Source organism: Leucoraja erinacea, chromosome 5 (genome assembly GCF_028641065.1).
Source record: "Leucoraja erinacea ecotype New England chromosome 5, Leri_hhj_1, whole genome shotgun sequence".
In the NCBI taxonomy this organism is placed as follows: domain Eukaryota; kingdom Metazoa; phylum Chordata; class Chondrichthyes; order Rajiformes; family Rajidae; genus Leucoraja; species Leucoraja erinaceus.
Window position 1 is genome coordinate 58,346,946 of NC_073381.1, and position 17,314 is coordinate 58,364,259.

At 42.0% G+C, this 17,314-nt stretch overlaps 2 protein-coding genes across 3 annotated transcripts in view; both read left to right on the forward strand.

Moving 5' to 3' along the window:
• Window positions 1-175: 175 nt before the first annotated feature.
• Window positions 176-11,468, forward strand: hsdl1 (hydroxysteroid dehydrogenase like 1). The gene is made up of 4 exons (XM_055635732.1): window positions 176-861; window positions 5,275-5,720; window positions 7,270-7,497; window positions 11,077-11,468. The coding sequence occupies exons 1-4, from the start codon at window positions 642-644 to the stop codon at window positions 11,170-11,172; spliced, it is 990 nt and encodes a 329-aa protein (XP_055491707.1). The 5' UTR covers window positions 176-641; the 3' UTR covers window positions 11,173-11,468.
• A 4,738-nt stretch (window positions 11,469-16,206) lies between these two features.
• Window positions 16,207-17,314, forward strand: part of tbc1d32 (TBC1 domain family, member 32) — a 145,194-nt gene continuing 144,086 nt past the window's right edge. The window contains exon 1 of one of the 2 annotated variants that reach the window (XM_055635731.1): window positions 16,207-16,507. The gene's annotated coding sequence lies outside the window, so the exon portion shown is untranslated. The remainder of the gene's footprint in view (window positions 16,508-17,314) is intronic. The other variant, XM_055635730.1, reaches the window with a different exon arrangement.

Below are 17,314 nucleotides of genomic sequence, written 5' to 3' on the forward strand. Positions count from 1 at the left end.
GACTGCAATTACTCACTGTCAAAGCCAAAAATATAAGTGTTTCGATTGAATACATCAAATGGATTGTATAAAAATATCCCTAACTTTTCAACTGTTTGTTGCATCTAACAAATGAACAGTTTTTGTAAGGCACGCCATTGAACAGCTAATCTCTGTAAGCTCCACCTTACATTTCAGTAGGGACCTTTAGAGAGATCAGCTGATGCAAGTTCCCGGGCAGGAGACAGTATTTTGCTTTTCAGTTCATTCGGCCTATGGGTTAAATTCATACAGTAGCTATTTTATTTCTGTAACGGTGTGCATAAGCAGCACTTCTGCAGAACGCTTTTACAGCTGCATAGATTGTAATAGCTAAATGCAAGTCATTTTTTAAACTGAATATTTGTAAGCGATTTTTATGCACTCCGGCATCTCGTTTTTGTTTGCTTACTGCATGTAAAGAGGATTAATACAAACTATCAGAACAGACTACGGGCTGCATCTACAAAGTTGTATTACAAAGAGCATTCTGAAAGTTTCCTGTTACCAAGCCCGATAATATGTTCACGTGATGCATTGATGTGAAATTACAGACGTGCTATTGTGGGACGCCACTGGGTTACTTTGTCCTTTAGATTAAAAGGTTATCCACATTCCATAGCATGGCAGCGGTGGATAGTTTCGAACTACTGTACTGGCAGGTTGCCAGGACGTGTAATGTCTACTCAGATGCATTAACTGTTCTGGGAGCATGGTATGTGGCAAAGACAAGTATCTGCTTTGTTTGTGATATCTACAGTATGGTTAGACTCCATTTCATCCCGAGACTGGTGAGCAGGAAGCACCTGCTCAAACACTATGGGAAATGGGCCATGGTAACTGGTATGTAGTTTTTTTCTGTCTTTAAGTGAATGATGTAGACTTGATAAAGTACCTTTATGTGCTCTATTAATGCTAGATTTGCATTGTAAATACAGCTGCAAAATGTGTGACTCTTCAACCAAGGCCAAGCAATTCTTTGGATCAGCACCCAATTCATAAATATCCAATCCCGTACATTTCAGCACAGCTAACAGCAATTTGTTGAAGTTTTATTAATAGTTTCCCAATCAACATGATCAGTCTCTGGAATTTTTTGAGGATGTAACTAGGAAAATGGACAAGGGAGAGCCAGAGGATGTTGTGTATCTGGACTTCCAGAAAGCATTTGAAGGTCCCACAAAGGAGATTAGTGGGCAAAATTAGGGAACATGGTATTGGGGGTAGAAATGCTGACATGGATTGTTGGGGGATTAGAGAATGGCTGGCATGGATAGAACAAGGCTGGTTGGGACCGAGCTATTTACAAACAAAGAGTTAGATGAAGGATTTGAAGTAATGACAAATTTGCCCTTTCAGACCATGGCAGGCAACACCTCCGCTCGAATAGTGGGGTACACGCAAGGCTTCGTGCTGGGTCTCCTCCATGGCCACAGCGAGCAGCATTGGAGGACAACCTCATATTCAGTCTGCAAACATCGATTTAGATCCTTGAAGGGATTTGAAGTCCCCAACATTCAAAGAAGGGTTTCAAATTTCCTTCGCTCCATAGATGCTGCTGCACCCGCTGAGTTTCTCCAGCTTTTCTGTGTAACCTTAACAAATTTACAGATGACACAAAGCAGGGTGGCAGTGTGAACTGTGAGGAGGATGCTATGAAAATTCAGGGTGATTTGGACAGGTTGGGGGAGTGGGCAGATGCATGGCAGATGCAGTTTAATGTGGATAAATGTGAGGTTATCCGCTTTGGTAGCAAAAACAGGAAGACAGATTATTATCTAATTGGTGTCAAGTTGGGAAAAGGGCAAGTACAACGTGATCTGGGGGGGGTCCTTGTTCATCAGTCAATGAAAGTAAGCATGCAGGTGCAGCAGGCAATGAAGAAAGCGAATGGCATGTTGGCCTTCATAACAAGAGAAGTTGAGTATAGGAGCAAATAGGTAACTCTGCAGTTGTGCAGGGCCCTAGTGAGCCTATACCAGGAGTATTGTGTGCAGTTTTGGTCCCCTGATTTGAGGATGCTTGCTATTGAGGGAGTGCAGCGTAGGTTTACAAGGTTAATTCCCGGAATGGCGGGACTGTCATATGCTGAGAGAATGGAGCGTGTGGGCTTGTATACTCTGGAATTTAGAAGGATGAGAGGATATCTTATTGAAGCGTAAGATTATTAAGGGTTTGGACACGCTAGAGGCAGGAAGCATGTTCCCGATGTTGGGGGAGTCCAGAACCAGGGGCCACAGTTTATGAATAAAGGGTAAGCCATTCAGAACAGAGATGATCAGCTATGATCATATTGAATGGCAGTGCTGGCTTGAAGGGCTGAATGGCCTACTCCTGCACCTATTGTCTATTGTGAAGCAGGTAAATTGGATAGCCAAGTGATCCCAATATGAGCTGATGTAGATAAAAAAAATCCCTGATCCATTTATTTTACAACATTGAGGATGCAGTGGCTAACTTCAAAGGCATTTAGAGAATGGGGAATGAGCTACCCTTGCCCGAGATTTCCATACTCAAATTAACTTTGGGCATGGTCTATCATAAAAATGGATTGAATTTTTCTTGCTTTGTTTTGTTTAATGGTTGGGATGATCCTTATCATCTGAATTACATACAAAACAAAGCAAAAGTTCAAAGCAAAAGCAGGCGCACCAAGTTACACTTGTTCAAGTACACCATAAAAGCGGCAACTGAGCCATTTATTTATTCAATACTACATATTTCTTGGATACTCCCTCAAGGTTAAGGATTACTTGATTCTTCAAATTAGTGGATCACAGCTTAATAATGAGACCAGTGTGGGAAATGTAAATTCTTCTGGGATGGGAGATGCTTAGATGGGTAAGTGGGTAGTCTGTGAGGTGGTGTGCTTCTGGGCTTTTGTGTGCTCTGAAAGTGTGCACACAGAGTTCTTAATACCACGAAAAGTCATCCTTTTTGATTTTGAGTATTCGTGGGGAAATGGATTCCCAGAATTCAGCAGTCATGTGTATTTTTTTCCAAGGAGGTTTTGAGAACATCCTTGAATATTTTGATTTCCAATATTTGGTAACCTTTTCCCATGAGAGTTCAGAATTTAGAGTTTGCTATGAATGTCCTGTTGTTAGCTTGTAAATAATGTGGCTTGCTCAATGGAGTCAAATTGGGTACCTGGCCTGTGCTTTGAGGTGCATGGAACAGATAGTCCAAGTCGAAACACCACAGTGGCTAGGACACAAAAGTACAGAATGATGCCTTTCTCTTGGTGGTTCACTGCACAAAATATTTTGCAAGATGTAGAAACTTATAGAAAGTCATCATCACATGGAATTTCTCTCATTTGAGAATGCTATACAGACACAAGTAACGTGATGGATTTTAACCTGGAAAATTAAAAAGAGCCCCAACTTTCTATCATTTAAGAATCAATTGCCATCTGTATTAGGAACAGTAGAGCAGGCAACTGAGCACACAGCCAAGTGCTCCTGTGCCGATGGTCATTGAGGAAGAACTGTTGCCAATTGGCACTGTTTGAGCTCTGCTGATGAGAAAGCCGTGGATCAAGTTGCATAGGGATGCGGAGAGACCCAGTTCGCTGAGTTTGATGATTAGTTTAGAGAATATGATGATGTAGAACACCAAGCTGTATGTTGGTGTTCAACAGCAACAGCCAGAAATGTGTTAAAGTCTTATCGCTGAAGTGGTCTAGAGCCGAGTCAATGAAATCACATTGCTGTTTTCAGTCGGCAACTTTGAAATCCTTATGAATAAGAACAAATTCTAATTTAGTCATTTATTTATAATTTAAATTAAAATTTTAAGATTTCAGGGCAATCTAACCCATAATTTAGTGTGTGTTGTGATAAAGAATATAAAGTTATTTAAACATATACAGCAATGTTCTCATCAATAAATCATAAGAGCAACACTTTTATACCCTAACTAACTAAAGCAACTTTTTAAAGATCAGCTCAGCCTCACATTAAGACACTGCTATACTTTAGGCCTTTATTATAAAGCTCAACAACAACAATTAAAACAGTGTATTCTGTGTGAATTAGACAGTGATAATAATCATTGTTTTCTTTCACATATACTCCAAGGAAAGTCATTCCCAGATAGGAAATGTCTTTATGTGCAATGAGATCATATTTCTATTATGTGCTAATTTGTGAAGCTAAGTGTTCAAATGTTGGAAATGTTACATCCTACTGTAGTTTGACTTCAGTGCCTTCACTGTCAAAAGCAATTCATTGGGAAAAAAAAAACAATATCATGAGATCTTATATTTATCCTGAAGGAACAGTAGTCTTCTGAAAGGAAACATTTCTTGACCTTGATCCATCAATTTATTTGTACATGAGGTACTGCAGATGCTAGAATCTTGAGCAAAACACAAATAGCTGGAGGAACTCAGTGAGTCAGGCAGCATCTGTGAAGGGAATGGATAGCACCTTTCAGACTGGTCAATTTATTTTCACAACTTCTGTGGACACTGTCAACTTCATGTCGATTCATCATGTTTGTCACTTGGGAATTGCAGGCTGCACTCCCCATTCTGTTGTGGGACATAGTTCCCATCTAATTCCCTGCCAAATCAATTCTCATGGTATTCTCAGTTTCACATTGCCTGTGTTCTCCTCCCTCCTCCCCTGGGGAAAAACTGCTTCCTACATGATAACTGTAGTGACCATTGTCACTCGACCAGAGATGTGCTTGTAAAGTCACATTTGACCAATAGATGAGATACACCTTGCTTGTGAATCGCAATGACCACTTTTACTGGATGAAAATAAATATACATTTGGATCGTTCCATTATTAACACTCACATTTCATATGATTAGAGGTATTTGGTATAGAATTATAATACAATGGAAAGTAGATTTTTTTTGTCAGGATATATCTGATAATCTTAGATAGTTTGTGCAATAATGTGCAGGAATTTTGAATCGACTTTGTCTTATTTTATTCTGTGCAATAAGTTTATATTTGGATAATGTAAAGCTAACACATCTGGAAAGATTATGGTGTGATGTTATGTGACTGATAATCTTGTATGCCTGCCAGAGAAAAAACATAGAATGGAATACATTTATGAAATACATCTAACATTACATGATCGGCATTTATGGAATCCTTTCCTTGAACTTTATAAATAAGTATTATTTCTCTGAACATAGTTTCTAGTATGGGTTTTACAGAGTTAGGGCTTGATGATTTCAGTCACTCTACAAATAGTTAACTAATTTAACTGATCTATCTTTGTTGTCCTCAGGTGCAACAGCTGGGATTGGTAAAGCCTATGCTGAGGAGCTGGCTAAGCAAGGCATTGATCTGATTCTTATTAGCCATGATCAAAACAAGTTGGAAGCAACAGCCGCCGCCATTACAGAAAGGTTTAATGTTGAAACCTATATAATCATAACTGATTTTACTAAAGGACGTGAGATTTACCAACCAATTCAAGAAGCTCTGAAGGATAAGGAAATAGGCATTCTGGTGAATAGTGCAGATGTGCCTGCTGAATATCCACAGTTTTTCTTAAACATTTCCGAGGACAAACTCTGGGATCTTATAAATGTAAATATTGCTGCAACCAACATGATGATCCGCATTGTGTTACCAGGAATGGTACAAAGGGGGAAGGGAGCGATTGTTAATATTTCTTCAGGATTTTGCTGCAAGCCCACACCACAGATGGCCACATATTCAAGTACTAAGGTAATATCTAAATGTTTCTGCAATTATAATAAGTTGTATAACAATGTCACATTCAGTTTGTAATGCAGTTATATTACTGAGGTTGTAATGAACTTGGAATCTTGTTTTAATAAACTAGTTCGGTGTTCCAAAAAACGCAAGGAAACATGGGATTTGGCAAAGGTCATTCGAGACTAAAAAAAGCGAAAGGGGTGCCTGGTAGCGGGGGGAAAGCTGGGTATAACAGCGAGAGGGAGGGGGTAGATGCAAGTGGGAAACGGGGAGACGGTGAGAGGTGGGGGAGAGAGGTTTCAGTTAGACAACCACTGGTAAAGCCATGGCTTGTTGCTTCTAGGAGAGTCGAGAAAATGTCCTCAATTGAGAGAATGCAATTTCAGAACCCCTTCTCTACCGCGCTGGGGTATTCCGCGGGCGCAAGGAACAAATGACCTAAAGTTTGCATTGAGTGAACATAGCGTTCTTATCATCCTCGTCGTACACCGGCGTTTTGTGAGAGTGGTTGGATCCCGGGATCGAGGAGTCAGCACCAGACAGGTGAGCGGGCCGCGGTAGGTGGTGCCTCGCCGCTGGAAGAACTGACACCTCTACTCCCCGGGTCGGGCGCTGCCTCTTCGACCCTGCTGCTCGGCGGCGGCCGACTAGGATTCCAGAGCATCGCCTATGCCTCACATCAGTTCCTGATCCCCCACTGCCTGTCCGGATAATATGGCCAACGTTGGTTGAGCTGAAGCTGGGATCCAACCACTCTCACAAAACGCCAGTATACGGCAAGGACGTTAAGAACACTCAGTTCACTCAACGCAATCTTTAGGTCATTTGTTCCTTGCGCTGGTTGAAATCTCCAGCGCGGTCGAGACGAATGAGTTCTGAAATTGCATTCTCTCAATTGAGGCGCCGCCCCCAGCTTGACTCTACCTTTCCTGCCGGCGGGATGGGCGGTGTTAAGCTGGAGTTGGTGCTTCTTTTCCACGTCGCCTGCGGGCCTGGGCCGCTACTGCAACAGGTCAGCGCCCCCGCTGGGACAGGCAGAGACGAGCTGGAGCCGGCACCCGTCGTTCTCTTCTGTCCCCAGCCGCCCCCGGACGGGACACTCTGGAGGGGACGGGGACGGCCCAGCAGTGGCTGGATAGGGATGAGACGCAGGTCTGCACCCATGCAGCAGCACGGCCGCCGTGAGTGTTTAGCCCTAGCGACCTATGATCTGCATGCACAGTCGGAATACCAAACTGGCTTATTAAAGTGAATGTTAATTGGAAATGACCTGCTTTTTGGAAATGTTTGCTCTCCTTTGTTTTCTGGCTAAGAGAACTGGCAGAAACCTGGTGCAATGGCATGATAAACAATTCACACTGCTTTATGTTTGAGATGAGTGAAAGAACTGATTGCTGAATAAAATGTGCAGAGCTAATTGCTGTTCATTGAAATCTATAGCAACCGTCCTTGGATGGGTGGGAGGGGGAAAATAAATGTAGCATGAGGTTAAAAGGTTGACAATTAGCATTTCCTTCAGAGAAATCTGTTTTCATAATTGTCTATTTTTACTTTTCAGGTGTATTTAGACCATTTTAGCAGAGCTTTGCACTGTGAATATGCTCCCAAAGGAATCTTTGTTCAGAGCTTATTGCCGTTTTCCACAACAACTAACAGAGATGGGTACGGCGAAGGCCTGCATTTATTCTCCTGGCTAGCACCATCAGTTAATGTGTATGCACGTCATGCAATTTCAACCCTTGGAATAGCCAGCAGGACTCCAGGTTACTGGATACATTCAGTGCAGGTAATTATCTGAAGCAATGTTGCATTTAAGATTTGAAAATTACATTAAAGTACAAAAGAAAGGTCTTGAGCTCACACAGTACCTTTCATAACCTCAAGGCATCATAAAATACATTTCTCAGTGAATGTAATACATTGATGTATAGCCCTTCACTTGTACAGGAAGGCCTCACCAACAAATAATTTAGATGAACAAGGTAGCAATGGTTTATTGATAAGCACATTAATGTTCAGATTTGAGGAGCTCTGCAACTCTTTCAACAAAGATACAGTCAACTACAGCTCATTTGAGAGGTCAGCAAAGGAGTAATGTTTCTGCGGGTAGTCAGAACCTATTAAATGCAGCACTAACTTGTCCTGTACTTTAACATTGCTCTACATTATTTATCATATGTATAAGATCATGAGAGGATTAGATCGGGGAAAATGCACAATCTTTTATCCAGCGTGGGGAAATCATGAATTAATAGGAACCTGCGGGGCAACATTTTTATACATTGGGTGGTAGAAGTGGGGAATGGGCTACCAGATGAGGTAAGAAACTGGTACTATCACAACATTTAAGACATATTTGGACAAGTGTATGTATAGGAGAGGTTTGAAAGGATATGGGCCAAACGCAGGTAGGTGGGACTAGTGTAGATGGAGCAAGTTGGTTGGCATAGGCAAGTTGGATCGAAGGACCTATTTCCACACTGTATGACACTATCAAGCTTGTGGAATGAAACTGGAACTTTGGCTAAGTGAGACCTGCAGTTATTTCTTATTTTACAAATGTATTAGCAGCCATAATGATAATAGGCATCACCTGCATTTCAAAAGGAAATCATTCATTTTAAGCCAAAGTTCCCTGCAACCAAATGGCTTGTCAAGGAGCCATGTTTTGTAAAAATTAGCCATGCTCTCATCCCTAATTAGAAAGGTGCGCTCAGATCCCCAATACATGAGAATTGTAGCCAACATTGATGTTAAACCTTGTTTCATGTGAGAGTTTAGATAGATGTTGAAGTATTTAACCTCATATTCTTTTGTCAATTACACAATGTTAATGTAATAATTCATGTTATTAAAGGGAACTGAATGCTTGTTATTCAATTTCAAAGTGTTGGTACAGGTGCACAACCTTTTATCCGAAATTCCAAATAACGAAAAGCACCGAATAGCGGACATTTTTTCGGCCCTTGAAAGGTCCTTGAAGACGTTCACCGAGGGCGGCCCGCAGAGGTGACAGTGGAACCTCCGGTCGGTCCTCGAAGAAAGGGGAACTAAATCCCCATTCATAAAAGAGAAGGTGAGGGTATATTGCGCGGGAGGGTTAATAATTGACAATCTGCTGCTGCCTGCCCGCTGAGTTAAAAAGTTCCCACGGTAGACTCACGACAGTGTATCGTGAGTCTTGCATGGGAACTTTTTAACTCAGTGGGCAGGCAGCAGCAGATTGTCGCTCCCTTCAGTTTCACCCCACCTACACCCCTCTGCTTCCCGGCCATGTGTGTGACCCCCTTCCCTCCCCTCTCCAGCTCCCCGCCCATTGCACCGGCGCGGGGGCTTTGCACTGACTTCACGTTGGCGATGCCAGCAGGGCAGTGCCAGTCACCGGAGACGTCAGGACCAACGGGACACCGACCCCCAGGCCCACTGCAAGCACGGAGATCCCAGAGACACAAAGCCAGCAGCAGCCCAGCCCCGTTCCAACTCCAGAGGAAAACTGCAAACGGGCCAGAGACATCAGGACCACCAGAAGCCACTCCCCGATGGGCTGTTACGGCGACAAGTGGCAGTTCGCCCACAGCCCGAGCTGTGCCCCCTCATCGGGACACCGACCCCCAGGCCCACTGCAAGCACGGAGATCCCAGATCAGCAACTCCAGCCCAGCCCCGCTCCAACTCCAGAGGAACACGCTCCCCGTAGGGGCAGAAGCTGATGGTGTGCAAGGTACGTCTTGTTCTTGGGGTGGCGCAGCTCGGGCTGTGGGCGAACTGCAACTTGTCGCCGTAGCGGCCCATCGGGGAGCGGATTCCTCTGGAGTTGGAGGGGGAGAGGGGTATTGTGCTGTTTGATCGCCCCCTGCTATCCCAGGGACAGGGAGACACAGCGGCTTTTGAGAATGGTGGGCAACCACTTCCAAAGTTCTGCCCACACAGTCAGTACACCTCTCCTACACTTGTCTCCCGCACTAAGATCATCTCGCAGAGAATGATCCCAGCCTAACCCTCCCTATTCTCTCCTATTCTGCAAGAAAAAACTACATTGAAGACTCAAACTTGCGATCGAGTAACTGCCAGGATCGAGGCGCAAACTCGCGACCTTGCGGATATGAGCCGAGCACTCTACCACTGAGCCAGCCGTTAAAATCTATGCTAAAAATCTTCCATTCTGAAAGCCGAAAAATTCCGAATTCCGAAAAGTGTCTGGTCCCAAGGCTTTCGGATAAAAGGTTGTGCACCTGTACCAAGTAATATAACTTGACAAACTGATTGATTTTATTCACTCTAACCTTTAGCCATCATCTATTCTTAAAACAAAGTTGTGAATGAGATTATCAAAAGAGGTTCAAATCTTAGCAATATAACAAATAACAAGGGTGGTAAAGAGAGAAAAGTGAGTATCTGAGAGAGTTAATAAAACAAAGGTGAATGAACTGGGATTGCAATGTGGAAAAATTACATTTTAAAGGATAAAGATACTTATTGAACAACTGAATAGAGAACTGTTGATGAGTGAGTAGTTAGATATGTATGGATTGTGAAAAGATGGATGCTGAGGAGGTTGGGGTTCCAGAGAGATCTGAGAAGCATCAAAAAGATGAAAATATCAGGACAACATTGAGCCAAGGGAATGTCAAAGCACCATGATATAATAATCGTGTGCATCAAGGTGAAACAGCTGTACTGTTTGAGGTCTTAACTCACAGAAAGAAAGATTGCTTTGGTTGTTGAAGATCAATCATCTCACCCCATAATATCATCATCAGAGTTCCTCAGGGCAATGTCCACAGCCCAACAGTCTTACATTCATGTTGCAACACAAGGGCAGAAGTGAGAAATTCTCCAGTTGCACAATATTGCAATTCTATTTTCAAAAAAGAAAAACACTGCAGCAGCAGATCAGAAGCTGGATATGCTGAGGTGAGTGACTTTTTTTGTGACATCCAAAAGCATTTCCTTCATCCACAAAGCAGAGTTTAGGAATCTTTTAGAATACTCTGTTTGTCTGGATGAGTGCAACACTGTCCATGACTTGGGACAGTTTGATGGAGACACAATATACTGTAGATGCTGGAATCGAGCAAAAACCAAACAAATTGAGGGACTCAGTAGGTGAGTGGCAGTGTCAGCTAGACTACTTGGATGGCATGCCTTAAGTCAGTACCCTCGGACCAAATGGGCTGTGTATTTTACAACAATGGATATAGTAATGTAGTGAGAATTGTCTCAATTCATGTGAAAGGATGAAATAAATGTTTAACTTCATTCAACTTTTGCTGTAGAGGTGCACACTATCATTAATTGAAAGGAATTGATTCTATGAAACTAAATGTTTATGGTTCTTTCAACATTATTTGTCTTTCCCATTACAGTTCTTATTTGCCCAGTGCATACCTGAATGGCTGTGGATATGGGGAGCTACACTGATGAACAATAGATTGTCCAAATGTGCAACACTCAAGTCATAAAACAAAGGACATGCTGGCTCTCAGAAAATCATGTTTGTGTACACTTATTATCAACAACCCAAGACTCTATTAAGCAGCATCATTACTGTGAGATTTGTTAAATAATTGTTGCATTCTGAAAATTATTGAGGTGACACAAGCAACTTTATATCACGTTGACACCATCAAAAGAGCCTCAGAATGAAAATACAAGATGTATCATAATTGGGTCATTATTATCTGTATCGTTGCTGTCAACTGTTTCTAAACTAACAGATGCCATTAAACAAATTGCCTTATCGGGTTAATCCAACAAATTGCTAAACTATACCACTTAACAAATCCCAAGTTCACAATAGTACACCTAGGCAAAACATCAGTTTTATTTAATAATAATCTCCTAAATTCTAACTTCTAAATATTTTGCAAGGTAAAACAACAAATTGGTGGGGATGAGGTTGGAGAATTGAATGGCCGATAGGTATATAACTAATGAAAATATATTAAACCAGTGGCTTAAAATGTGAAAAATGAAACATTCTGGTGTTGATGTTGCTTGTAAAGAAGTATAAATTAATATTTTTGTAAAATATGTGTATCTGAGAATTGCCTATTAGTATCCTCTAAAGTATATTTAAATATTTGGCTGAAAGGTTTGTGGTGGTGAGGTAGATGCTGGGCAGAGTTGTATAACGTGTTAGAGGGCTATGGAGTCATGATTGCATGGAGATTAGGGCAGGTATCAGCTTAACATCGGTATGCCAGGTTGAAGGTTGGATGGTGGGGAAGTGGGGATGGGGGGTGTTTACAAGCTTGAAGGAGGTGTGAATCTACCGCCATGACAGTATTGTGTGAAGATTAAAGGACCCGAGGGAAGTATATTACTTGGATGACATTTTAAGTTGGACTTCCAGTGCTGGCCTGGGGTTTGTTCAAGGAAGTCAAGTCAAGTCAAGTCAAGTCAAGTCAAGTTATTTGTCACATACACATACGAGATGTGCAGTGAAATGAAAGTGGCAATGCTCGCGTTCACACATATATTTTACGTAATTAATAGAAGGAAAAACGTTCTGTACTATGGAGAAAGGCGTTTACAGTGATTGCCTCTGGAGATTCTCAGGCATGGCAACGGAGGCGTTTGCCTGACCGTAGCAGCTGGAACAGTCCGTTGCAGGGGTGGAAGGGGTCTCCCATGATTTTATTTGCTCTGGAGTTGCACCTCTTGTTGTATAGTTCCTGCATGGGGTGAGGAAGTTCCCATAGTGGTTCGGCCGGGGGAGCCTTCTTGTTTACAAGCTTGAAGGAGGTGTTCCCGGACAAGATGCTTTCCACCGCTGCTGCGTAGAAGCACTGGAGGATCCTCAGAGACACTCTGAATTTCCGCAATTGCCTGAGGTGGTAAAGGCGCTGCCTTGCCTTACTACGAGTGCTGAGGCGTGTGATGCCCATGTCATATCCTCAGAGATGTGGACTCCCAGATATTTAAAGCAGTTCACCCTATCCACAGGATCCCCATTTATACTCAGTGGAGTGTACGTCCTTTACTAAAGATGACTCACAGGCACTTTGAAAGCTGCTTCTGCAGTCCTGGTGCATATGACAATTAAACACTCTTAACTTTTGACTGTTAAAGATATTTTGATGATTACCTTATTTTATTGGATATACCATTTATGGTTTTTGATCTTCTGAATGTATACAATGGGAACTTAATTTTACAATCACTCTGTAAACCAAAGTACAAATCCTTTGTGCTTTCTTTTCTAAATCAGTTTGAAATATTCAATTTTCTATTTTCCCTATCACTTATCCCCTATCCCCTAAACACCCTCTTATAGTCCTTGATCTGGACTAATTAAAGGGTATCCATTCACTACTATATTTCATTCACCATGTTTAGTTCCTAAAATAATTCTTCAGAGCTGGATTTTACATTTGTAGAAGTCTGTTGTTATTACTCTGAAAATGATGACAGGCTCTGCAGGATGCACATATACACTACTGCAAAGGGTTCAGTATTTTGCAATATTCTTGATAGCAATTTTTCAGAGATTAGTTATTTTGTCCTCTCTACTCTTTATCTCGACTGTGTAGCCAGACATGCCTCCAACACCATCTTTAAATTTACTAATAAATAACAGGTCAGATATGCTGCCTGTCCTGCTGAGTTACTCCAGCATTTTGTGTATCTTAGGTCCGATAATTAGTCAGATTTCAGGAGGGAGCTTGATAATCTGATTGAATGGTATCAGAAAAACAATTATGCTCTGTTATCAAGACAAAAGAGCTGAATGTTAACTTCAGGAAGGGAAAGCCAATCTCGGTGTCTTCATCGATGGGACGAGAGTTAACAGTTTCAGGTTCCTAAGCGAGTATATCTGAATATCTGCCCTGAGCCCAGCACATTGATGCAATCATAAAGAAAGCTCATTACCACCATTAGAAGATTAAGGAGAATTGGAATGTGGCCAAATACTCCATTGAACTTGTACCAGGTGTACCATGGCAAGCATACTGGCTAGTTGAATCAAAATAACTCAAATGCCCAGGAATGGAGGGGACTGCAGAAAGAAGACTATCTGGTTCATCACAGATACTGACATCAGCATTGAAGGAATCTAGGAGGTGCTGTCTAAAAAAGGCAGCTAATATCATCATAGATCCACACCACCCTAGCCATGCCCTGATCTCACTACTACCATCTGGGAGACAGTACAGGAGCCTGAAAACTGAACTTCCAGATTCAAGAACAGCATCTTCCCAGCAATCAAGAGACTCTTGAACACTGCCCAACACTAACAATGAACTTTGTTTTGGTTGCTCTACAAACTGGTGTTTGCACTAGTATGGTCGGATTATCATTATTAATTTACCGTGTGATTTATTGTTTTATTTATTTAATGTATTTTGATTATTGCAATATGATTTTGTATGTTATTCGGTTAATGGGCTTGTAAAGCTGCAGAAAGTAATAATTTGAAGATATTGGAATTCCTCAGCAGGTCAGACAGCATCTCTAGAGAAAATGAATAAGTAACGTTTCAGATCGAGACCCTTTTTCAGATCCAAGTAATAATGTCATTGCTCCATGGCCGATGCATATGACAATTACATTTATATTAAATTTATAAACTGTGTGGTAATTTCATTGGGACACTTGAAGACTTAAAGCACTAAAACTTGCTTGTAAGAGAGGTGCCCCATAAATGTAACAGTGTAGGAAGGAACTGCAGATGCTAGGTATGTTACAAAACTTACCTTCAGCGGCGCTGCAGTTCTGTCACTATCCGGGTGTGTGACTTTGGCGCCTTTGAGATGGGGGCAGGTTTAAAATGCAGTTTTTTCCCAGCCTGTTCAAATCTATTTTTGTCAGGCTGTTTAGCTGCTGAAGAATAATCGCTCCGACATCGTTTTTATTTCGTTTTTTTTTTAAACTGCACTGGATATTTTAAGAGCAGGAGTAATTTAAAAATCAACTTCTAAAGCCGTCAACACTGACAACGGGGACGGATTTCACGTACGGAACAGGTAAAGGAAAGCCGTTTATTTTACATATAAATGTGCTTCTTAGGATGCCTTTAATCAAAATTTTACGTTGCAAAAAGGTGATTTAGGCCCCATACGAACCGGCTGTATTTTTCCTGCCGATATGGGGTTTAAATTCACTGCAACCGCAACGTTCCAATCGATCGCGTTCCACAAAATCCCACTCGCAAGATGATTTAAATGGCCATTAATTTATGGGAATTAAACACTAAATTCCTTTCATTTGGCCTATAAATTCATGACAATGAGATTTAAACATTATGTTATATTGTGAATTCTTGTGTGAATGTTATTTGGACACTTAGGCTATTTAAAAATGTTAACCTTTTCTTAAGAAATTGATAGATGTTTAGATCTAGTAATTGAATTCTGTAATTAGCTACAATTAGGTAACTAACTAATTATATGCTTTAATTTCAGGTCATCCAAGTAAGATTGTTTCACATTTGTTTCAGAATGCTTCAATCTATAACAACTGGAAATTTCATTCAGTTCTCTTAATTTTTAAAGTTATGGGCTTTTGAGTAAGTCAATGGAAAAGCAATAGGGGAAAAGATGCTAATTTCCGAGTATGAAAATCGCCATAACTTTTTTAATACTGAAGATATGAAAGTGAATTAGGTGTCAAATTAAACTTATTTTATGCTTTATCTGATGGGGTAAACCGCAGACTTGATTTTTTAAATCTCAACATTTTGTGACATTGCTACAGATGCTGGTTTAAACTGAGGATAGAGACACAAAATGTTGGAGTAAGTCAGTGGGATAGGCAGCATCTCTGGAGATAAGGAATGGGTGACGTTTTGGATCTCGACCCGAAACATCACTCATCCTTCTCGTCCCGCTGAGTTACTCCAGCATTTGGTGTCTACCTTCGATTTAAACCTGCATCTACAGTTCTTTCCGACACATGGTTCTATATATTTCACTCAAGTTCTCTAATTCTTCTAAACTACACTGCCTCGAATGACTAAAATGTGATCTCATCACAGCCTGATATAACTGAGACAAAACATTTCTACTTTTCAGTTCAATTCTCCCCACATGAGCAATATAATTCTATTATCTTTCCTAAAAAAAATGCTTGCATACCCTTCTTCAGACATTCCTTCTAGCCAGAGAGGCTGCCTGCCCCGCTGAGTCGCTCCACACAAATGTACATAGATGCAACAGGTTTGATCAAAGATCCTATGATTTTATGAAGTTGCATGAGGTGGGGCCCCAGGCGCTACGTAAATGCAACAGGTTTCATGGCCTATTACATTTTCCCTTCGCTATTCGAAAAGGCCTATTTCCTTCGCTCCATAGATGCTGCCTCACCCGCTGAGTTTCTCCAACATTTTTGTCTACCTTCGATTTTCCAACATCTGCAGATCCTTGTTAAACAAGGTTTGATGAAAGTGCTGGAGGTGTGGCACCAGGCGAGCTGACCACGTCCCCGCCCCGCGCACTAGCAGAGACAGACAGACAGCCGCCCGGCCCGGCCCGGCCCTCCTCCTCCTCCTACTACTACTCCTCCTCCGCTGCCGTCGCCGCCATCTTGCCCCGCTGCGGCGCGGCTCATTCTCACTCGAGTTGGGCTGCGGGCCGCTCTCACTGGGGACGGCGAGCAGACGCTGTCACCACAACAACAACAACAACGAACGGTAGCGCGAAGGAAAACCTTATGGTCTCTTTAAACAGTTGTTATAATTGGCCTCAATCGTCGGCATGGGTTTGCTGTAAAACGTGAGCGACAAGCTGAGCGTCGGAAGGTGTTTCCATGGTTACCGTCGCTGGGCCCGGGGGAAGAGCAGAGGACGTGCTCCAGGTAGGGACTCTGACTGCAACTGACACTGCAGGTGACTCGTTGCATCTCGCCTGCTCGCTGCAGCCTGGGTGTTCATGTGAGCCCACCACTTCATGTGAAGTGGATGGATGTCATACTGGGGAATTCTTGCTGAACTGTTTGCAAAAAAAATGTATTTCACTGTACCATATAACCATATAACAATACAGCACGGAAACGGGCCATCTCGGCCCTACAAGTCCGTGCCGAACAACTTTTTTCCCTTAGTCCCACCTGCCTGCACTCATACCATAACCCTCCATTCCCTTCTCATCCATATGCCTATCCAATTTATTTTTAAATGATACCAACGAACCTGCCTCCACCACTTCCACTGGAAGCTCATTCCACACCGCTACCACTCTCTGAATAAAGAAGTTCCCCCTCATGTTACCCCTAAACTTCTGTCCCTTAATTCTGAAGTCATGTCCTCCTGTTTGAACCCTATCTATATGAGATTCCACCTTCAAGGAACTATGCACGGTTATTCCCAGATCCCTCTGTTCAACTGTATTCTTCAATTCTCTACCATTTTACCATGTACGTCCTATTTTGATTTGTCCTGCCAAGGTGTAGCACCTCACATTTATCAGCATTAAACTCCATCTGCCATCTTTCAGCCCATTCTTCCAAATGGCCTAAATCACTCTGAAGACTTTGGAAATCCTCTTCATTATCCACAACACCCCCTATCTTGGTATCATCTGCATACTTACTAATCCAATTTACCACACCTTCATCCAAATCATTGATGTACATGACAAACAACAAAGGACCCAACACCAATCC

What these genes read in the sequence shown, in the direction of transcription:
- hsdl1 (XM_055635732.1), top strand. Translation starts at nt 642, where the DNA reads ATGGCAGCGGTGGATAGTTTCGAACTACTGTACTGGCAGGTTGCCAGG. An exon ending in GAAATGGGCCATGGTAACTG is followed by an intron (nt 862 to 5,274) that starts GTATGTAGTTTT and finishes TGTTGTCCTCAG; the next exon opens with GTGCAACAGCTGGGATTGGT. An exon ending in ACTGGATACATTCAGTGCAG is followed by an intron (nt 7,498 to 11,076) that starts GTAATTATCTGA and finishes TTCCCATTACAG; the next exon opens with TTCTTATTTGCCCAGTGCAT.